At 35.4% G+C, this 24,600-nt stretch overlaps 1 protein-coding gene across 11 annotated transcripts in view; it reads right to left on the minus strand.

Annotated features, from left to right (window-relative positions):
- Positions 1–708: 708 nt before the first annotated feature.
- Positions 709–24,600, minus strand: part of LOC123566364 (ankyrin repeat domain-containing protein 24-like) — a 52,312-nt gene continuing 28,420 nt past the window's right edge. For 4 of the 11 annotated variants that reach the window (XM_053549968.1, XM_053549962.1, XM_045360366.2 and 1 more), the window contains 11 exons: positions 23,673–23,759; positions 22,652–22,666; positions 18,808–18,933; positions 17,674–17,802; positions 17,290–17,356; positions 16,927–17,036; positions 14,040–14,078; positions 8,134–8,247; positions 6,251–7,564; positions 5,165–5,230; positions 709–3,990 (listed from right to left, as the gene is read on the minus strand). In XM_053549968.1, the coding sequence (XP_053405943.1) occupies positions 3,916–3,990; positions 5,165–5,230; positions 6,251–7,564; positions 8,134–8,247; positions 14,040–14,078; positions 16,927–17,036; positions 17,290–17,356; positions 17,674–17,802; positions 18,808–18,933; positions 22,652–22,666; positions 23,673–23,759 (2,142 nt within the window). In that variant the 3' untranslated portion in view covers positions 709–3,915. The remainder of the gene's footprint in view (positions 3,991–5,164; positions 5,231–6,250; positions 7,565–8,133; positions 8,248–14,039; positions 14,079–16,926; positions 17,037–17,289; positions 17,357–17,673; positions 17,803–18,807; positions 18,934–22,651; positions 22,667–23,672; positions 23,760–24,600) is intronic. The other 7 variants (XM_053549969.1, XM_053549964.1, XM_053549961.1 and 4 more) reach the window with 4 other exon arrangements.

Genomic DNA, 24,600 nt, shown 5'->3' on the forward strand with positions numbered 1-24,600 from the left:
CGCTGTGTATGTAATGATTCCATTTTCTTTTTGTTTTGTTTGTTTGTTTTGGGTTTAACGCCATTTTTTCAACAATAGTTCGCAGTTAACCTAACCAGTGTTCCTGGATTCTGTACAAGTATAAACCTATTCTCTGCAAGCAACTGCCAACTTCATGCGATAAATGGTTTCAGACACTATGTCTTTAATTAAATCGTCACGGAGAACATATATACGCCTCGCCAGGGGATCGAACTTATGACCCCGCGATCCGTAGATCTGCGCTTTTCCTATTGAACTAAGCGGGCATATCATTTTCTAGACTCACTGGCATTGGCACGAATCTTTATCTCATGTAGTTTTATGTTGATGGCGCCGTTTATGGGGTGCTTTCAAAGAAACATATCTTGATTCAGCTATATGCGTTATTATAGTCAAACCAAACAGCAGATCATAGAGAACTTGTTTAATATGGAAATAAAAGGAACTTTCTCCTCTGTTTAGCCCTTGGGTGGTCAGCTCTTGTAATAACTGTAATAATTGTGTTATTTAGCCCCTTCTTGATACCAGTTTCTATAAAGTTGTGGACTGCTGTAGTTAGTTACAAATATATCTGTTTCAGTCAAAAATACCAACTTAAAAGAGTTTGGTAGAAAGTGATTGTATGCACCAGTAATATACAGAAAACAAGCAAGCTCAGTATTCTATAAAGAAAGTAAAACAATTCAATTTGTTTTATTTTATTTTATTTCATAAAATAAATTTAGTACATATCTCATTTCCTGTTTCCAAAATAGAATAGTTTCTGAGGAGACATTCATTAATTGATGTGTAAAAAAACCTCCATATGTCAGCATAAACTCAGCTTTATATGCATGGAGTGCAAGAATAAAACAAAGAAGAACGAAACTTATATAATCAAAGAACTTTGGGTATGTTTCACAACTCACCTATATTTTATCAATGGAATGTATGAGTACAGCATGTATAAAGTCAAAAATTAATCATTTATTAAAAGATATATTTGCAAATTTGAACCAAAATAACAGAAAAGTACTAAAAATATCAATTAACATAGATCTTCAAAATGAACAAAATATAATGTGCAAAATATGGAAGATTAAAACATCAGGTGAAAAAATAGCTGGTATGACAAGAGATAACAAATGTGATGATCTTGATTACAATGATGATGATGATGATGATGATGATGATATGATGATGACAACAATGAGGATACATAAAAACATGTTGAAATAGGCTGTATAATTTGCTAAAAGCTGATACTGCATAAATTTATGTAAAAAAGCCATAATAAAGTATCAAAGGTAGCTAAAAGTTACACATCACAACACTGTTAATTGATATGTAAAAAATACATATTAAAAGTTATAAAATAATGAAAGGACATACAAAATCTAAATTGTCTACATGCATATTCTACTGGTATCTAATACAGCATGTAACTTGTGGAGGACTGGCAAGAAAAAGTTCAGCTGTGTAAAACAAGTACCCTTATGACTACTAAAAACGAACTTTCTTCAAATTTGTGAATGAATTATGATAAGTAGATGAATGACAGGTATAAATAAATTAGTATAAAGTTTAAATTTCTTGTCAAATATAATGCTTTTGAAGTTTTCAACATGTGAAGGCTACCAGGAGCATGTAGTTTTCTTATCCATATATTATATGATACTATTGCTGTGGTTTTCAGTTTAAGGGTAGTAATTCGACTAATACTGCTGTAACACAACCTTTTACCCAGAGACAAAATAAATATCAGCTTTAATACATTCACAGAACTATAAACTAGAGATCACTTTTTGTTAAAGCAAATGCCTCCCATACTGGTTCATTTACATGGAAAAGTGAACTGATAGTTGTATGGCCATTTTTTGTCTTACGACCACTGTGACATTGACCTTTAACCCCCAAACAAAAGGTAATTGTCTGACCACAGGCAATCATTCTATGAAATTTAATGACTTAATGTCTGGTCAATATGTTATAAAATATTGAGCACATACCATACAACTATTTCTTGCTATGGTTAGGTTTTATTCTGTAAAATCTTTTGACCACTTGTTACTACATCCTACAAAGCTTAGATGAACTTTTACCAGCAGTTTCAGAGAAGTTACAGACAGACAGGAAAGACAAAATCATTATATCCCCCCCACAAATGGGGAGACACAAATTTTCGGTACTGAAAATTTTTTCATGCCCTGTCCGTCTTACTATTACAAGCAGCTGGTTTTGTGAATGTATAACTGTTTCTTGTGACTGAAGCAGATTAGAATTTCTTCCACAGTACAATGCATACATCAATATATGCAAAAAGTGGTCTATGTCATATATTAGATTTATTTTGCAAGATTAAAAAAAGTCTATATAAATTACAGTATGGTGCAATAATGGAAGACTATGGTTTGCAATTTAATCTCTAGAACATAATGCAACATTTATGTCAAATGTTTTTCTATTTCAATTTGTCAGAGTCAGCAAGAATGGAAACTTACTGGAATGTAGGCAAGATGATACCACTGATATACTATGGCATAATATAAACATTTTCCATGCAGTATTTTGAAAATGGCAGCTACTATAAAACTTTGAACCAGAAAACTCTGCAATACTGTTACATTTTGAAATACAGGAACCAAGCAGTTTCTTTGCTTCACAATCCATTAATAAACAACTTATAGCGAATATATTTCCTGTAAACTTCAAAAAATGTAAAAATATTAGAAAATGAATAAAACAATTATCTGCAGTCTCGTTAAATTAGTCACTTAAAATGAAAATTATACAATACTTTAATTTTACCATATACCCTTAAAGTTACATAAAGCGTTAAGAAAACATCCACTACTGACATGTAGTACTTGCAACTAAACTGTAAAGCCAGTTAATATAAGACAGACAGACATACAATGCATCATCAAAATACATTGACTGACCACCAGGTACAGTGAGTCCATCAACACTACTTCCAAACTGTAAATCAGCACATATCACTAGTATATATTTCAAAAGATTTCATAATATAATCTGTCACATAAAAATGTTTTCTGCAATATGGCAGTAAATACAAATGCTTGCTACAAAGTCAATATATTGATAACTTATCATATTTTCTTCAACAGCTTTACATGTTTGGGAGCTTAAGAATATCTTACAGTAAAAAGATTTAGGTGAACCTCAGCTGTATCAAAATATAACAAGGATGTTGATTTGAATTCATTTTAGCCAATCATGCTAACAGATAAAGTGCTGTAGTGTAACCTACTTCTATTTAGGCCTATTACTTTTTACCTTTATCATGAAGAAAACATGAAAATTATCTAACTTACTCTCAAGCCCAGTTTTTTGCAATTACAAGCACCAGTGCATTCAAACTTGCCACCTCTGCATTCTGAGACCAACACCTTACTAGTTGCTAATGTACATGTAGTAGGTTTCATAAAAGATAACTATCTGAACTATTTTTCATTATTAAAAAAACTAAACTAGTAATAAAATATTAACCAGTAATAAAAAACCTTGTAAAAATATATCTGAATATAAATGGCACATTTACAATGAAATAATATAACAACTGCCCGCAGACAAGTAAAACTGCGAAGCTGGTACTGAAGTATTTCATGAAAACCTGAATAACAAACTACATTTTCTTTCTGTTCGGGAATGTGGGTCAGCCTCTCTCTTTATCAATAACTGTACCTCAGCAATAATTTACTGTTCATCCGAAAATACATTGGAATGACTCCTAAATTCTTCCTTGAAATACACACATATACATCACTGGAATGTTTCGTTTTTCGATGTACATAACATACACAATTTTCATATGGTACTCTTGATTAACATGAAAACTCTTTATCATGTACAGATATGAAGTCATGGAATGTGTTCTCCAAATTTTGACCACTGCTAGCAGAATTGTTCCATACTACGAAGTTCTATGATGTTATAAAGAGCCTGTTTAACATCAGGATCCATGTGACCCTGTTAAAAAAAGAAAATACATGTACAAATATGTTATCAAGATTGCTAATATACAAATTTAGATAAGTTCTTTATGTAACACAAACATTTAACAAAAGTGTATTTATAAAGGAAAGCCTTACCTATTTGTACAATAAGAATCTTTCACTGGTTGAAGGTGCGGATGGAAATATCTGGCCCGCCGGTAACTGTTTAGGCATTAACAAGGCTCTGTAGAGTTTCCGCAAAACAGTTACCCTAGAGCCAAACATTACCATTCACACCTTCTACCAGTGACAGACACTTTTTTCTTGCATACACTATTCTTTAATCAATAGAAGAAAAGAAGTTAAACAAATGCTATTCTTTTGAGCACTGTTTTATTATAATAGCATATGGATCATAAACTGCAGCGCGTGAGTCATCATACACCACTGGTTGTAAGATGTATTTTCCTAGCACCAGCAAAAACACGGGAAAATCCTATCTAGCATGCAAGATATTGTCTCAATAAACTGACACAATGGAACTACCTTCACTGAAAATTTATTTATTTATTTATTTTGTTAGGTTTAACGTCGCACCGACACAATTTTAGGTCATATGGCGACTTTCCAGCTTTAATGGTGGAGGAAGACCCAATGTGCCCCTCCGTGCACAATTTTATCACGAGTGGGCACCTGGGTAGAACCACCGACCTTCCGTAAGCCAGCTGGATGGCTTCCTTACGTGAAGAATTCTACGCCCCAAATGAGGTTTCGAACCAACATTGATGAGGGGCAAATGGTTTGAAGTCAACGACTGTAACCACTTGGCCACGGAGGCCCCTTTCACTGAAAATGTTGGTTTAATTTGTAAGGACCAAAGTATTATTCTCTACCAGATCTTTAATAGCAAGACTTCAATGCATTTTCTACCCATCTGTCTAGCTCAATGGGAGAGTGCAAATCCAATGATTGCAGGGTCATGAGTTTGATCTCCAGGTGAGGCCTATGTTCTCCAGGATGATTTGATAAAAGACAGTCTGAAATCATTTGTCCTCCACCTCTGATTCATGTGGAGAAAGAAGTTGGCAGTTACTTGTGGAGAACAGGTTAATACTATGCCATTATATAACATAACTGAAAAAAAAAACTGTTGAAAAATGGCACTAAACTCCAAACAAACAAATCTAGGCTATACACCATCTTCTTACCTGTACTGCACTGAGTAGGTGGGTTCTGTACGTGCTGATCACATCTCGGTAGTGGCGATCTGCTTCCTGTAAACATACATTAGTCATTTATTATTATCATAATAATAAACTAATATGAATGCATATCAGCAGTCTAAACTTAAGCAGTTTTGATATAAAGTATAAAAATTCTAATACAGATAGAAATAACAGGCAGTTATTATTAAATAAGTGCCTGTTTTGAAACCAAATTCTTGATACCTTCTGAAAACAGATGTAAATTTTGTATATTTACCTTCGACTTTGATTGTATAATATTTAAAGAATTAAATATTCTTAAAGAGATGACCTTTTTCAAGGATATTTAATTTTCAGAATTAGTTCAAGACAATTATTTGTGCAGTACTACAGGGAAAGTGCAATTTTCCACCTAAAATTTACACAAAACACAAAAACAAAAATCTACGACTAATAGATTTTACGAAGAAAGGAGCAACTCCCAACAAAAACTGCTTATAGAATTTTTTTCTGTAGGTAATCTCATACGAAAACAACTTGCATCAGTGAAATTACAGAGATGTCATTTGTTTAACACACCAGTTTTACATTTCATAATTATATATAGTTCCTTATGGAGAAGTAAACACGAGAACCTTGAAATTGTCCTCTGTATCAGATTTTCATTATTATATCACTCTTCCATAGTATAAACTTTTACCAATATCAAAGAGACTGTGTTGCTTTTTCTTAGGTAAAATAGGGAACAGGCACCTGACTCTATATCAAAATTAGCTTAATGGTTGCATGTTATCACACAAGTGCAACAATCTAACACCACAACCTAATGGTGGGAACACATCTGTCAATTATCTCTAAATTAAAAACCAATTAACTACAGGACTGTGCACCCACATCCTTCAGCAAACAATTCCACACCAGAAAAATACCTTTAAAGAACAATTTCTCCTTTATCTTTCAAACAATGAGTCTGCAAAATACTAACTGAGAAATAAATGATTCATTTAACTATTGCACTTTCCCTTTGTATGAACAATAATGATACAATATGAGCCAGAACCAATGTCTATAACTATACTAAAAACCTACAGCAAGTTGCTGTTGCAGGCGGGAAATCTGTATCTGCAAAGAGCGAATCCTTCTATCTTTTTCCACCACAGCATCTATCGTTGCTTTGTCCATAACCTCTTTGTTATTTCCTGTTGCTATTTGTGGTTCTGTATTCACAATATTGTCTTGTTTATTTGAATCTTTTTGTTCTTTTTTCTCATCTAATTCTAATGCTGATCTTAAACTTGCAAGTTCTTCTTGAATGAGAGCATTTGATTTGGATAATTCTTTCATTGTCATTTCTAATTGCTCTTTCTCCATCACCAGCACTTCATTTTCCTGCTGAAGTCTGTCCTTCTCTTGAACCACTGCTGGATTATGATTCTCAACATTAACACTGGCAGTCTGAACATCAAGAAATTCTTGTTCAAGTTTCTCTTTATCAGCTAACAAGTCAGAATAATCCTGTTCTAACTGGTTATAATCTTGTTGTAAACCTTCATGAGAACCTTGAACATTTTCAAACTCATCCTGAAGCGAATCAAACTCTTGCTGTATCTGATCTCGCTCATATTCCGCTCTCTGGCAAGCAGCTTGCACACTCTGAACCTCTTCTATCACTATGTCATGATTTTGTTTTAATTCTTCACAAAGCTTTTCTGATTCTTCAACTCTTTCTCGAAGTTTATCTCTCTCCTCTACAACCCTGGCAAAATCACTTGCTTTATTACTCTGATTTAGAGCACTCAATTTTCTTTCAATATCCTCTTTCTCCTTTACAGTACTCTGATTCTGATCATGGAGCTTCTCAACTTCATGAACTAGTCTTTCAATATCATCATGCATTGCGTTACCATCAGCAAGTAAATACTCATTCTCTCTAGCCAGTTCTTGTTTCGCTTTTGCCATGTTTTCCATTTCCTCATGCATTTGTTCCTTCTCCAGTACTAACTGATCATACATCTCTTGTAAATTATCACCAGCAATTACAAGTTTATTATATGTGTCTCTCAATGCCTCTAATTCCTCAGTCAACAAAGAATTTTCTGACTGTAAAGCAGTGTTTTCTTTTCTAATATCATCCAGTTCTTGCAGAGCCATATTTGCTGGGAGCTGTTCTGAACTTTCACTCCTTTTTGGTTGAATTGCACTTTCTAATTCTAATTTACCTTCCACAGTTTCATTTAATTCACCATTAGTCAAGTTCACGGCATTTTGTGTGTCTTTACTTGATTTAATTTGAATAATTTCAGTTTTTAACTGTTTAACTTGTGAATGTAATTGCGTATTTTCCTCCTCTAATACACGGAGGTTTTGCATCTGTTCCTCTGGGAAGACACCGTTCTCTTGAATCTGCAATACAAACAACTCAATTCCAATTCCAATGAATTTACTTCAATCATTTCTTTATAGACTTTTTAATTATGATGACAAGATCGGCATAGATCTCATGAAATTTTAAATTTTGTATGTCACAATGTTCTTCAAGAACAATGCAGTTTTCAACTAATACTTGTAAAAACCATGCATCTACCACAATGTTAAATTATTCATGTTTACAACTCCAAGTGAATTCATCCTTTTTCATAAAGCAACTGGCAAACAATTACAATAAAAATATGTAACAGACTGTACTGGTGTTGATTAAGTGCAGCTAGATGTGTGTCCATATGACACTGGTGCCCCCACTTCCTTTGATCATAATGTTATTTGTTGCAAGAATAAGTTAACATATTATATAACCCTAACACATAATATCATTTTTGACTAAGTCAAGGGCCATTACTCTGGTCCTGCAGAGTGGAATCCCAAACAACAGACATGGTGCACGACTTCACATGCTGAATAATAACTTTATATTAAAGTTTAATAACTCATTGAGATACATGCAACATAAACATATTCTGTTAAATTCTTCCTACCTGAACCTGAAGTCGTTGTCTGTCTGTCTCAATTTCTTCAAGCCGACGCCGAAGACGTTCTATTTCAGATGTATCATCAAGTGATGCAAGAGACGAAATACTGCCTGTCTTCTCCTGAATTAAAGACATATAAAACATCTATATAACACATGTATTGAAAATCTCAATAAGGTTATAACTGTGTTTGAAAGGAGCAATTTTTATGGAACTAGATTTTTCCAAGTTGAAGTTTAAGTCATATTGCCATTTTTGTAGTTAAGTATTGGAAGAAGTGCCAAGGTGCCATTTCAAGAATAATTTCACACACAGACAGGCATCTGCTTAGAACCATCAACTTTACAAATAAGCAACCATTAACACTTGGCCGCGGACCCCCTGCCTCCTTTCCCCTTTACACATACTATATAACCTGTTACTTTAATATTTGTTTTTCTTTTTCATCTACACAAGATATTATAAAGCAATTGTTATCCTTTTTTTATTGTGCCACATGTGAGACATATCTCTACAAAGTGATTTTTACACATGTGGTGTTTGAAAGTTAAAAGTGACAAAATGTGCTATCTTGATAGAAACAAGTCATGCACACAATCACAGGTATAAATGAAGAAAAAATCACAAAAAGAAATCGTAATACTTTAAAAATTAATATGGTATTGTGTTGTGCAGCATATGTTATTATAGTCACGTGGAAAGAAGGTTTTACTATCTGAATCATTTTTTTACATAGAACTAGCTTCGTAACTTGCATCTGGTTGTCCTGGGTGAATAACAAGAGCTGTCACAGGAGAGAGCGCGCTCGACTATTTCGATGCTGGATAGTGAAAAGCAAAAAGGGGGATAATTCATGGAATATTGGTGCAAGAGTGATTTTTACACCTTGTGTCATATGATGTGGGCGATGACGTGGAATAATAACTTCAAGTTTGAATCAAATCCATTTAGTAATAACTGAGTGAATATGGGAAAATGCATCAAAATTAACCTGAAAGACTAAGTAAAAGGGGGGCATAATTCATGAAATATTGGTACCCAAGTTATGGACCTTGTGTCATATGATGTGGGTGATAAGGTGGAACAACTATTTTTTATAAGTTTGAATCAAATCCATTTAGTAATAAATGAGTTAGAGTGGAAGTGCACAGACTTAAACTCGAAATTCTAAGTAAAAAGGGGGGATAATTCAATGAATATTGGTGCAAGGGTTATGGCCCTTGTGTCATATGATGTGAGTGATGATGAGGAATAACTATTTTAAGTTTGAAATAAATCCATCAAGTAATTACAGAGATAAAGTGAAAGTGCATCAAAACTTTAACCAAAGAGCAGACACGGAAGGACGCTGACGCCGGGTCGAGTAGGACAGCTCTCCATACTTTGTATAGTCGAGCTAAAAATGCATGCAAGTTCTGTATATCATGCCAAAATAAGGATATACAAGTTGCAGCAAAATATCATATCAAGGTACATGTCTTACCAGATATATTCAGGATGTTCTTGCAAACAAAGAGAAAATCCCATATTTGATTATTTGAACACTTGCCTACCATCAACTTGTGGGTGGTCACTGGGTTGTTACAGGGGTGTATTATTACTTTTATCCTTACATAAATTATGCTGCTTAATTAGTTGTCCCCAATGCTGACTAGTATTCTTGTATTATCTTGGACCCACATAACAAAACTTGAGCACCAAGAAAAGTTACCAAGTATTGAAATCAATGAAGATAAATGCGTATAAAAATTAGATACAAAAAATATATACGACTCTTATATATCTGCCTGCGTAAGACAGGATTTTCCTAATCCTTGGGACAGCAGGCAGTGTTTCTTTTTAAGCTTTGGTGGAATGGTGGTGGGGACTGTATGGAGGGGAAAATTGCGCCATAACCACTAAAATAGGGGGAAAATTGCGTTGTGATAAAAGCAGTGTTTTTCATAAATATGTTACCCCAGAAATAGGGGGAAAATAACAAACATTTTTGACAGGGGAATGGGGCCGAAATTCGGCCCCAAAAACAGCCTAAAAAAATAGTGGCAGGTAATGAGAAACCAGCTTTAGGGAAGTTTCTTTTCCACCACATCCCACGGGTTGGGAAAACACCTGTCCTACACAGGCTGTCATGTAAGATCATTTTTCCAGCTAAATGTGCCATTATTTTCAAAGTTGTTACGAAATTGTGCATATACATTTTTGTAACTCTCGATGTCATATCACATCATATTGTACACTTGTTGCTTGTCTTTTTCTTACAGCAAAGATAAGGTAATCAACTACTCTGAGACCAAATCTTTCCTGCCCTGGTATGCATGTAAGCGCTGCCCCTTTTATTTATATATGATATACACACAAGTAAAAAATATTATCTTGATTTACTTCAATATGTAAAACTGGAGAAAAATTAAGTTGGAATCCAAAGGAAGCTGATAGAATGTATTACTAAAGACATTAAGATTGTAAAAAGGACCTTGACTTAGCAAAAACACTACAAAAATGTTATTTTCTATCTTTATCTTCTCCTAAATCTACACAATCAACAAAAAAATGCACAAACTTTATAAAAGATAAAGGCAAGAAAAAATGAAATCTTTTATAATGGCGGAAAAATCATAAACTTTGGACTGAGAACAAGAATGATGTGAACGTGACTGTATGACACATGCCACCTGAAAATGCTTGATAGAATAAACAAGAAACGCGGCAATGCCACGAAACCAGGTTTTCAACACTTTTCATCAGAATAAACAAGAGTGCCAGAATGTCACAATATACGCCCGTCACAGCAAATTTCTTTACTCTAGCACCTGTATTTGCAGATGTAATTTTAATTTTGTGGTTGTTTAGTAATCATTGTAATTTTTTTGTTTTTCTAAGTCCACAAAAAAACTCCTTACCAGGTAGAGATACCTTAAAATACACCTAAAATTAGAAAGTAACAACTATGTTGTACCACAGAAAAGTGGTCTTGGTTTTTCCCTACGATCAATTATAAAAAAGTTACAATATAAGTTATTTATAGTAACAACTAAGGGAAGTTTATCTTAAAAATTTTTTTTTTTAAAAATTAAAAAAAAAAAATACAAAAAAAAATTGTAAGTCCACACAGAAATCCTTACCAGGTAGAGATTGGTCAAAATACACCTCAAAATTGGATGTAACATGCATGCTGTACTACAGAAAAGTGGTATATAATTGAGCCAAGTTACATCAAAATCCCTCTATGCATGAAGAAGATATGCTCCGGACAAAGTTTTCATTCTTGTATCCTTTGACCTCTAAGTGTGACCTTGACCTTAGACCTAGGGACCTGGTTCTTGCGCATGACACTCCGTCTCATGATGGTGAACAACTGTGCCAACTTTCATCAAAATCCCTCCATGCATGTAGAAGATATGCTAACCCTAACCCTAACCTAACCCTAACCCTATTTTTAGTAACAATGACCTTGACCTTGATCCCAGAAACCCCAAAATCAATCCCAAGCTACAACTATATAAGTTTTCTATACACCAAGTTTCATCATGATAGCTCATTCCTAAGTTAAGTTATTGACCGGAAACCCTTTTTCTATTTTAAGTAACAGTGACCTTGACCTTGACCCCAGAACCCCCAAAATCAATCCCAGCCTTTGTCTTGATATAAGCTACATACATACCAAGTTTTATTCAAATATCTTTACCGAAACAAAAGTTATTGACCAGAAACCCTTTTTCTATTTTAAGTAACAGTGACCTTGACCTTGACCCCAAAAACCCCAAAATCAATACCAGCCTTTGTCTTGATATAAGCTACATACATACCAAGTTTTATTCAAATATCTTTACCGAAACAAAAGTTATTGACCGGAAACACCAGTTTGACGCCGCCACCGCAGCCCGCCCGCCCGACCGACATCTACCCCAATCTAATAACTCAGGTTTTCGTTGAAAACCTGGTTAATAAAGTGCAAAACTGGGTCATAAGTCCAGAAGAAAATGCTGACATGGAAGTCCCTAATATACATGCATATCTACTTAATTTCGACTGGATGGAAACTGTACAATGTTCTAATGTAGTGTAGTATTTCAAAGTCCAAAAATGGGCCATAATTTTTTTTTTGTTGGGTTTAACATCACACCAACACAATTATAGGTCATATGGCAACTTTTCAGCTTTGATGGTGGAGGAAGACCCCAGGTGCCCCTCCGTGCATTATCTCAAATTGGGTGGGCACCTTCCATAAGCCAGCTGGATAGCTTTTTCACTTTAAGAATTCAACGCCCCGAGTGAGACTCGAACCCAAATTGGTGAGCGGCAAGTGACTGTAAGTCAGCCACATTAACCACTCGGCTGCGGAGGCCCCCGCAATGAAAAAATAATAATCAGACACAACCACTCAGCTGCGGAGGCCCCCGCAATGAAACACAACCACTCAGCTGCGGAGGCCCCCGCAATGAAAAAATAATAATCAGACACAACCACAGCTGTGGAGACCCCCGCAATGAAAAAAAATTAATCAGACACAACCACTCAGCTGCGGAGGCCCCCGCAATAAAAAAATAATAATCAGACACTAAAGTCCCGATAATATGCACATGCCTGCTTCATGCTGATGATGTATAGCGAGTTTCAAATTAAATTGGATGGAAACTGAAGAAGATGAGTATACAAGAAAGTGTAGTGGAGGGACTGATGGACAATTCAAACACTATATGTCTTCGACACCGGGGGCAAAAAAATATAGGGATGTAGCTCACCCATGTTTAATCATATCACTGTCAGTAGAAAATTAAGAGGTAAATAAAAAGTAACTTGTTATTATGGAGATGGTCTGTATTAAATAGAAACCATTATCAGATAGAAAACACTGAATGACTTAACTCAGACAGGAAGGTTTAAGGTAACTTATAGCCTAATTCTGTCACAAAATATATTCATATAGGTTTACAGCTGAAGCCATTCAGATAAGTTTATACCTGCATATTGTCATAAAATATTTTCAGATGATAGTCATATTGTGTCATAAAATATAATTGAGCTGCACCATGAGAAACCCAACCTAATGCATTTGCGACCAGCATGGATCCAGACCAGCCTGCGCATCTGTGCAGTCTGGTCAGGATCCATGCTGGTTGCTAATGGCTTCTCTAATTGCAATAGGCTTTGGAAGCGAACAGCATGGATCCTGACCAGACTGCGCGGATGCGCAGGCTGGTCTGGATCCATGCTGGTCGCAAATACACTAGGTTGGTTTTCTCATGGCGCGGCTCATATTCAGAGTTTACAAAAACAAATCAGCTTCAAAACAGACTTCACTCACTTCACTACAAAGAATTCTAGCAAAACAAAGTTAGAAAAAAAAAGCAATCAAATGTAAATTATTTCGAAATGGTAAATTTCACTATATTTTCATAAAAAATGCTACCCAATAAATTGTAATTAATTTATCTACTCGAAAGGAAAACCTTTTAACCTGTGAATATGTGAAAACTCACTGACCGGAAAATCATAAAATACTATTTTAAGTGAACCTACTCTTCTTCCAACAATGAAGCTATGTTTATGAACCGTAGATAAAATATTTGTCTAAGGAATAATAACAGTAACAATAAATACAACAATTTACGCATCAAAAGCCATTCACTGCCTGCATATTTTCGCTATAAGCCTAGAAGCAAAATGAACTTTAAATTAAAATGTAAATATAAAAAAAAAAAAAATATAACTGAAGAGCTTTAAACCTATTTTGTTTAATCTACTGTGTTTTATTAAGCTAAATGAAATAGTTTTTATTACCAAATGTGTGTGTTAAACAGAAAGAGAAGTATATGACCTAAGGGCTATGCTATAAGGTCTATTGGGTAGCCAAATAAAAACTATCAGCGCAAAAAAAAAAGAGAAAAACTGGGTCAACTCTAGATACTTACTCGCCAACCAAACAGACTAGTTATAGTTGTTCCATTTTTCTGAAACAATTTCACACACATTATACCTACTGTGATGAAACTAACTATCCTGTGTGAAGAAGATACATATAATCTGTTTTTGGTCCACAGAGAGAGTGTTATACCTAAGAGGTCTTGCCTAAATACCAAACATCATCTCCAGCTTGATTTATTTTTTTCTACTCTTCTTTTACATAAGGAAGGAGTTTTTATGCCCTCGAAGGGAGGCATATAGCTTTTGAACTGTCTGTCGGTCTGTCAGTCTGTCCGCAATTTTCGTGTCCTTTAATGTCTAAGTATGACCTTGACCTTTGAGCTACGGACCTGGGTCTTGCGCGCGACATGTCGTCTTACTGTGCCACACATTTATGCGTAGTTACTTGAAAATCCATCCATGGGTGACAAAGATATGGACCGGACACGCCCATCAATGCACTATCATAAAATATGACCTTTAACGTCTAAGTGTGACCTTGACTTTTGAGCTACAGACCTGGGTCTTGCGGGGGACACGTCGTCTTACTGTGCCACACATTCATGCCAAGTTATTTGAAAATCCATCCATGGATGACAAAGATATGGACCGGACACGAAAATTGCGGACAGACCGACAGACGGTTCAAAAACTATATGCCTCCCTTCGGGGGCATAAAAAGAAATGCTTGCCAACAATAGCTGTCCAATTAAAATCAATTGTTTTAATTGAAGTTGGCACAATGTACCACTATTTTTAATGGGTAAATCAGAATTAATGTTACAAGAGGGCCATGAAGGTCATGTTTCACTCACCTGACCTAGTTCTTACACCTAGTATCCCATCAGACCTAGATTTTATTAAAACAAACATTCTGACATTTTTTATGTAAGTCAGGTAGAAAGTTTTACCAAATTTCCCTATGGTTTGACCTAGTGACCTAGTTTTGACCCAACATGAACAAGTTTCAAAACTAACCTAGATTTTATAAATAGACATTCTGATGAGATTTCATGAAGATCAGCCATCAATATGTAAACAAACTTTTCTTGGTTTCTGACCTTGTGACATTGTGCTTCATCCCAGTTGTGACCAAATTTCATATTTAACTAGATTTCAAGAAGACAAACATTGTTATAAAATGCCATGAAGATCTGGCAAAAACTGTAGCTTCTGGACTGTTAACTAGGTTTTCTATGAATTAAGCTAATGTCCTAGTTTTTAACCCTAGGTGATCTATGGTTTAAACTACCGTATTTTGGTGTGTATAGGTCGCACTTTTTCTACCCATTTTGCTGCCTGAAAAAGTACCTGCGATCTATACGACAGAACATTGCCAGCTGTTTTATTTTCGGGCCAATTTTCTGACCGTAGCTCTCGCAAAATTACGTGCATCTGTTACGAACGAACAAAATGGATAAAAAATATCAATATCGGCGGCTTTTCAGCCAATAGCGGTTACTCTACATAAAATATATGGTAAATAACCCATACAGACTATTAAAATTACGAATGACTTTAATTCAAAGATGTTTTTGCAGTCTGAATTACGTTTGTTTCTACTTTCGTTTTACTGGACGCCATTGACATGTACTCCGGGTTGGATAAAATCCGGACAGATCCGACCTCCATTCCAAACACTGTTTATACTAATTCTTAGCGTATTAAAAAATTTGAAAGATAATTTTTTACTTTTGATTTTTAAATAAAAGAAAAAAATCCAAACAGAGATATTTTGTTAATCTTTTTACTCAGAATCAAAAGAACGCGGTTAATTACATGACACGGAAAGGTGTTATAATTGCTGTGCAAACAATTCACACTTAAACTTGCATGATAACAGAATGTAAACGCAAACCGTCTCCTGCCAATTAGTGTCAAAAAGCCGCTTTTCTTTGATTAAGTCTGTTACCGATACTACTGTTGGTACGAAACGGTTGGGAACGAAAATAACACTGTCCAATTTCCACCAATCAGGTTCTAATAATAATTCAGTCCGCGGCATCAATATGGCCGCCGCCATAACTTTTTTGCCGGTAAATATTAAATATTGCTGGGGAAAAAATCCGAAATTTAACTGCGACTAATACGCTGGAAGTTAAATTTTCCGACCATTTCCAGAGCAAAAATTAGATGCGGACTATACATTACCGCGACCTATACACACCAAAATACGGTAGTGTTATAGTTTTTGACTTAGTGACCTAGGTTTTGACCCCAGATGAACCAGTAATCAAATTTCTTGGATAACTTATTGAAAGAAATATTCTGACCATGTTTAACAAGATTGGGTCAATATTGAGATCTCTAATGTGTTAACAGTCAAACTGCTGATGCCAATAACTGACTCAGGGCAGTCACAATGGCTCACATTGAGCACCTTGTGCTTACATAAGCTAGAAAGAGAGAAAGTCATAGCACACAAACTACCGCTACAAAAGTAAAATGTCACTGCTTATACAGAGTTTTAAAACTACATATAGTGTGTTCATGCAATTCAGGACACCCTAAAGCTATATATTATGAGACCTGTTCACATGTTAAGGTGACACAGTGGTGTATACAGCACACTGCCGTGGGTTTACAGCCATCAAGGGAGAAATATGACAGCAGTCTCCACATTCACATAAAGAAACGTTACTGTTGGTTTGTATTTGATGTGACAGTCTCAGACTGTAGTTAACACAAGTTGTACAAACTTTCTCTACCATTTAAATCTGTTAAACTAACTTTTCTAAAATAAAAACATTTTGCAGATTTGTTAAGTACTAACATAAAACAGCTTTAAAGTCAGTTTTTAAATACACCATTTTTTTAAAGAAGGACTGAGAAATATAAGTGCTGTGTCTTAAAGAGTGCATATTTAATGCAATAGAATAGAGAGTAATATCTTACATGTAAACGTTCTCGTAACTGTTTGTTATCCTGTCGGAGTTGTGACACCTGGTTCTGGAGAAGTAGTAAGGTCTGAGGCTTGTGATCCACTACAACTGTTGGCTTACGTCCTGAACATGGTAAAAAGTAAGAGTGTAAATATGTTATGGAATTGACTCTTACCCTAGGGACAAAAATACCTCAGATACACTTAGCAAGCATGACCTTCACAGTCTGTAATTAGGCAAATTTTTCACAAATATGAAATCAAAACGTATTTCTTGAAAAATAGTTCCACGAAGGCTGCAGTTTTTCTTTTTAGTGTTATTCTGACCTAACTAGATCCTCTGTTTCTATGATCCATAAAACTTTTACCAGTGTTACCTTCAAATAATTCATCCTCATCACTATCGTTCCAACTGTCTTCTCCCGATTCCTCCCCTTGTTCATCCTGTAATATAATCACAAGTAGATGTACATCTGTACAACAACTTTCCACAAGAAATGTCTAAGAAATATCTAATATGGTAATGTTAAATAACATGCCTGAAATATCTCTACTGTGATCTTTGAAATGCTCACTCTATGAATAAACTTCCCTTTTAAATAAGAAATTGTAATAGAAGATATCAAAGGAAACACATTTAGAATGCAAATATTTTACCATCTTGCAACATAAAACCTGTTTATAATTTTTTTTTATTTCTATTCTTGGTAAAACTTCTATCTTTGAAGAGGTAAATATTATAACAGAGATGTAACACTTACAGGAACTTTGAACTTTTTCTTCAATTTCTTCATTTTATCAATGAGTCTAACATTTTTGTCTTGTTCCTCAGTTAGCTGCGATTTCAGGGTAGACAACTCATCTTCTAATTCTTGCACTTCCTCCTGATCCTGAAATAATGTTAGGTTTCCTGTTATTGTCTCTCTCTCAACTTTTCTTTCTTACACATACGAAACAGCTAGCTACTGTCAATGCCATTTATACAAACAAGAATGCCATTTTAGCATGGTGAACCATTCTAACATTATGAAATACAATTCAACAGGATATTTAGAAGGAGCATATTTATCTATTCTTATCCATTGAATATCACAACATGTGGATGTACTGGGCCAGACAAAAACTTATAACATGTGGAGGTAAACTCAGAAAATGTGGATGCACTGGGCCAGACAAAAACTTATAACATGTGGAGGTAAACTCAGAAAATGTGGATGTACTGGGCTAGGCAGAGGAATGTGGACATACTGGGCCAGACTGAACTTAGAACATGTGTAAATTCAGAAAATGTGGAAGTGCTGGGTAACCTGGAATTTGCACATGGAGGTGCAGCAATAGACAGAAAGTTATAAAAGTACAGTGAAAATCAGAAACTTAAAACAGCTGGAGGGGCAGGGATAGACAGGAACTCACAACATTCAATGCATGGATATACAGAAACTCACATGTAGAGGAACAGTGATAGACAGCATTTCCCAACATGAGGTGAAGCAATAGACAGAAACTCAAAAAGATCTGGTACTGGGATAGACAAAAACTGACAAAATGTGGTGCAGGAATAGCCAGAAACTTTCAACAGGAGAAGGAATTGTGGCAGACAGAAATATAAAACAGGAAGAGGTGCTGAAGTAGACAAAACTAACAACAGGAGTGAGTGCTGGATAGACAGAACTTACGAAATGCGTAAACACTGTCAGAGGTAGGTAGAAGTAACAACACGAGTGAGTGTTTGCGCAGACAGACATTACAACAGGAATAAGTGCTGGTGTAGACAGAGCTTAAAATAGGAGTAAGTGTTAGGGTAGACAAAACATACAACAGGAGGAGCTGTTGGGGTAGACAGAATGCATGACAGGAGTTGCGTGGGTAGACTGACACAACAGGAGTTCACTTACAACAGGAGGAGGTGCTGGGGTAGACAGCTGCTTTTTGAGAGCATCATATGACTCCTGGAGACGTTTATGTTCTAATGTAACTCTCTTCAAGTCCTGGTTGATATGTTCATTTTCTTCCTCGAGTTCCTAAATATACAAGGACCACTGTTAATAACAAGAAACTAACAAGCTAAAAATGTCTGAAATAAAGAGTACAGTATAGTTTGTTTCATATTCTATGGTTCTTTTAGCTTTATAAATCTTAATAATGAAGGAATATGGCAATGATCTGAAAACTGTTCCTATCTGCAAATTTTCTAGATATTGGAAATCATTGTCTGACTGCACACTAAGTAATTACCCTATGATTAGACATGCAGATTTCAAACAGAAATGATAATTGTCTGGAACATGGTTTTATTATAAAGTAAATTTCATCTGACCAAACAAAGCATATTTAAAACAACACTATTATTTGATTACGCAGAGATACCATTTTGATATATGATTCTATGATCATTTAACTCAACATCATTTCCCATTAAATTTAAAGTATTCCATGGCTCCTATTTTATTATCTGCATTTATTAAATGCCATTTAAACCATGAAAATTAAGAACAGTTGTCATCAAAAGAAGATACCTTGCTAAGTATTAAAGTCAGTTATCCATTTATAAAATCCCAGTTCCCAAAAGTCTATCAGCCCTCCTAAACCTGTGCCTTGTGTTTCACATCTACAGAAACAAACTCAGTCAAATGTCACTGAAGGTTTGTCGAGATTTTAAATGTGTACAGATCTGCCTAACATTTGAATCACATTTTCGGATAGAAAAAAGGGTTGTTTTGAATCAAACCTCAAAGAAATCATTTTAGCACATTTAATTTAACAATTATTCCATGAATAAATACTTCTTAAGTGTTATAGTCAAGTCGTAAATTTCAAAATGATTAAAAAAACTCCTGACTGGTCATTTTTTCCGAATTTCTTAACCTTTGTATTTTTCAATTTACAAACTGCTTTAAAAACCTCTTCTTGTTTTAAAAAAGGTATTCTTTTTTGCTACAGCATATGATTATTACTATATAATAAGTATTACAAGGATAACCTATATATGAGATATGTAAACATCAAAACAAATATATATCTGCCTCTGTTTAGAAACACAACCATTCAATATTCCCTTCTATCATTCAATTTTTAGCAGTGATCTACACATGAAAAATTCCTGCACTTGTATATAAATATATACAGCGGACTTTTAATATGACTGTTAAATTTGAATTTAAAACAGTTTATCAGTACAAATAGTGCATAACAATACTTTCACTGTTTACTTGTCTTTCATTGTTAGCCCCGAATAACCAGTTTCTTTCTTTCTACCCAGTATGAAATTTAAATGTTTTAATCACAAGACATTGACCGGTATGACAGAAAACAATTCTCTAGTTGATGTGTTAGCTTACAATCATAAACACCATGCTTTCACTTAATCTCAGACTATGGACACAACTCTATTGTATTTGTATACTTGATTCACAAGGCAATAACCTAACCAGTGTTCCTGAATTTGTGCCAGTACTAACCAATGCTCTGTAAGTAATGACAACCTCTGTCTTGTGACAAATAGCAAATGAGAACATTTGTCTTACCTGTGTCAAATGGTAAAGCGTAACAGTCATCTTGCCTTTGTCAAATGGTCAAAAAGAACATCTGTCTTGCTAAGAAGAACCCTGGTCTTGCTTATGTCAGATGGTCAAGGGGAAAATTTGTCTTGCCTGTGTCAGATGGTCAAGGGGAACATTTGCCTTGCTTGTGTCACAGTCAAGCAGTACATCTTGTCTTGACCGTGTCAAATGGTCAAAGAGAACATCCGTCTTGCCTGTGTCAAATGGTCAAAGAGAACATCCTTCTTGCCAATGTCAAATGGTCTAGCAGAACATCCGTCTTGCCTGTGTCAAATGGTCAAAGAGAACATCCTTCTTGCCAATGTCAAATGGTCTAGCAGAACATCCGTCTTGCCTGTGTCAAATGGTCAAAGAGAACATCCGTCTTGCCTGTGTCAAATGGTCAAAGAGAACATCCGTCGTGCCTGTGTCAAATGGTCAAAGAGAACATCCGTCTTGCCTGTGTCAAATGGTCAAAGAGAACATCCTTCTTGCCAATGTCAAATGGTCTAACAGAACATCCGTCTTGCCTGTGTCAAATGGTCAAAGAGAACATCCGTCTTGCCTGTGTCAAATGGTCAAAGAGAACATCCGTCGTGCCTGTGTCAAATGGTCAAAGAGAACATCCGTCGTGCCTGTGTCAAATGGTCAAAGAGAACATCCGTCGTGCCTGTGTCAAATGGTCAAAGAGAACATCCGTCTTGCCTGTGTCAAATGGTCAAAGAGAACATCCGTCGTGCCTGTGTCAAATGGTCAAAGAGAACATCCGTCGTGCCTGTGTCAAATGGTCAAGCAGTACATCTTGTCTTGCCTGTGTCAAATGGTCAAACAGAACATACCTCTTATGTGTGTCCAGCAGCCAAGCAGAACATTTTGTCTTGCCTGTTTCAAATAGTCAAGCACAAATGTAGTCTTACCTGTGTCACATGACTAAGAAGAACATGTTTTGCCTGTGTAAACTGGTCAAACAGAACATCTGTCTTGCTTGTGTCAATGGGTCAAGTAGAACCCCAGTGTTGCCTATGTCAGATGGCCAAGAGGAACATTTGTCTTGCATGTGTCAAATGGTCAAGCGGAACATTTGTCTTGCCCGTGTCAAACAGTCAAGGGGAACATTTGTCTTGCCTGTGTCAAATGGTCAAGAAAAACATCTGTCTTGCCTGTGTCAAACAGTCAAGGGGAACATTTGTCTTGCCTGTGTCAAATGGTCAAGAAAAACATCTGTCGTGCCTGTGTCAAATGGTCAAGCAGTACATCTTGTCGTGCCTGTGTCAAATGGTCAAAGAGAACATCCGTCTTGCCTGTGTCAAATGGTCAAGGCGAAAATCCTTCTTGCCAATGTCAAAGAACCTTTGTCTTGCTTGTGTCAAATGGCCAAACAGAACATTCCTCTTGTGTGTGTACAGCGGTCAAGCAGAACATGTCTTGCCTGTTTCAAATGGTAAGCACAAACCTAGTCTTACCTGTGTCCAGCAGTTTTGCCTGTATCAAATCCTCTTGTGTGTGTCCAATTGTCAAGGAGAACATTTGTCTTGCCTGTGTCCATTGGTCAAGCAGAACCCTAGTCTTGCCTGTGTGAAATGGTCAAGGGGAACATTCGTCTTGTCTCTGTCAAATGGTCAAGCAGTAAATTTGTCTTGCCCATGTCCAATAGTCAGGGAGAAAATCCTTCTTGCCTTTGTCAGAGTAATGGTCAAGCAGAACATAGATTCGTCTTGCCTGTGTGAAATGGTCAAGCAGAAGATTCCTCTTGCTTGTGTCAAATGGTCAAAGAGAACATTGGTCTTGCGTGTGTCAAATGGTCAAGCAGAATATTTGTCTAGCCTGTGTCAAACAGTCACGGAGAACATCCGTCTTGCCTGAGACAAATGGTCAAAGAGAACATTGGCCTTGCCTGTTAATCATGTACTTGATCAAAAGGTTGTTGGTTTCATGCTCTATGTAAATCAATAGTTCCACTCTGACGGCGCAGGTTTGTTAGTAAACATATAAAACATACAAATTTGGTTTGTTATGATTATATCTGATTATAGTGTAGAGTTAATGTTTATTATGAATGTAGGCTTATATGGAAGCATGCATGAAAGTGCAATCAATGGCAGCACAAAGTCACGAAAAACTGTGATTGATAAAAACAACAATGTGAAGCTGGCTCTTTGTTTACCATGGCAACAAAATCAACCAATCCACTTTAACTTACCATTTGTCTTTTAGCCTATGATTGGATAATATGAGGATGGATGGATATTAGTGGTGTATCAATACAGGTGAAATATTTAACTATACAGTATATACTATTACAGTATATTTTGTAAATACTGTCCACAGTTTTATGACAGCAAGCATATTTCAGTAACTGTAACACAATTCAAATCTTCAAGTTCTAAATCAGCTGAAAAAGTTAGACACAATAACAAGTAGTGCTGAATCTCGCTTGAATAATTTTTTTTCAGTTTATTAAATGAGACCCCAACATACCAAAGGGTAGTAAGTCTAGTTTACATGTTCTAGATGTCAATAGCTCGTAAAAGACTTAACTGAAACCATGGAAGCCTTTTAAAGACAATATAACATAAACGTTACCAGATTTTGAATACTGTAAACCATTTAATTTTCGTGGGTATAAATTTCGTGGTTTTGGTCAAAACAGCAATTTCGTGGGGACATGAATTCATTGCTTTCAACTTCTGAACATAAAATGAATGGGAATTTTACTTGTTCATTGGTATTAAATTTCGTGGATTGACTCCACCACGAAAATTAGCCTCCCATGAATATTAATGATTTCACAGTAACCTGGCATAAAAAAGTTTGTATTGTGTTACAGCAGGAATACATATGCTCTAAAGATATAAACTTCTGTGTAGTATAGTCTACACAGAAAAAAAACTGATACATGAAATCCGAATATCTATTATGAGTCATTTTCTTTAGTAACATAACTCTATAGCTTACAATAGACTGTATGGGAACCAAAAGAGGCTCAAATTCAGCATAATATAACTCAACATGCATTTTACACATTTATGTGTGCTACCCGAGACCTTTTATATGCAATTAGTAACTCATTTGGGAATCAATTGAGACACATCTGAACAATCTTGTAATTTCCCATGAAATCTAGCAAAAGAGGTTAAAATTGCAGTTTGGATATATAAGAAAAGTAGGAGTGACTCAGAAAAGTAAGAAGATCAGACACTTAAAATGGTTATGCTAATTACCTTATAAGCTTCTAGTGTACGCTGATCAATGACAGATTTCGGTGGTGAGGCCGCACGCAGTGCTAATGTCTCCTCATCTAACTCCTCCTAGTTTTGAGGAAAGTTGTAACATTTCAATCTAAGCAAATTTTTCAATGCAAAGCGTTCAAGGAAACTTAAATCTACAGTCACAGAGATATAGTTAAAACTAGTGCAGAATCTTTAAACTTAAACTATCTTATCATTGCACGTCCATTCTAATATATTAATTTGTTTGAAAAATTTCCTGGCAATTTAATACAGTGACAATATTAAAGTATATATGAGTTTATTACATATCTTTCAGCTGATAACTGAAATACTCGCGTGCAATATACCTGGTATTTTCACAGTCAAAAATGTCAACTATATTTCTCTCTCATACAGTACTACAGCAGAATGAGGAAGAACATGAATTACTAATGATCAGAAATTCTAGTACTGTGGAAGCACATATTTTCGCTGGGTCAAAATTTCGCAAATTTGAAATTTTGAGTATGTTCGTGAGGTTTATTATTCACGAAATTGTACAAATGATGTCATACTTGAATTTGTATTATACCAATGGTGACTATGTGATGATTTAATTTCGCGAGATATAGGGCCTCGCAAGATAGCGGAAATTAAACTCTTGCGAAAATTTCTGCTTTTACAGTAGCTCACCTCACTCAGTTCTTCCTCTTGATTAAGTATCTAATCTGACCTACATTTAATATCCTATTTTATCCAAAAAAAATCTGACGATGTTCTATGCCAATAAGGTAGAGCATTAACCAATTTTTTCGATGACATGACCTAGTGACCTAGTTTTTTTATCCAAGTGTGTCAATTAAAAAATTATCTTAGATATTAAACAGACAAATATTTTGAGCATGTCTCATGACAATCAGGTAGAAAATGTGACCTCTGA

Source organism: Mercenaria mercenaria, chromosome 8 (genome assembly GCF_021730395.1).
Source record: "Mercenaria mercenaria strain notata chromosome 8, MADL_Memer_1, whole genome shotgun sequence".
In the NCBI taxonomy this organism is placed as follows: Eukaryota; Metazoa; Mollusca; class Bivalvia; order Venerida; family Veneridae; genus Mercenaria; species Mercenaria mercenaria.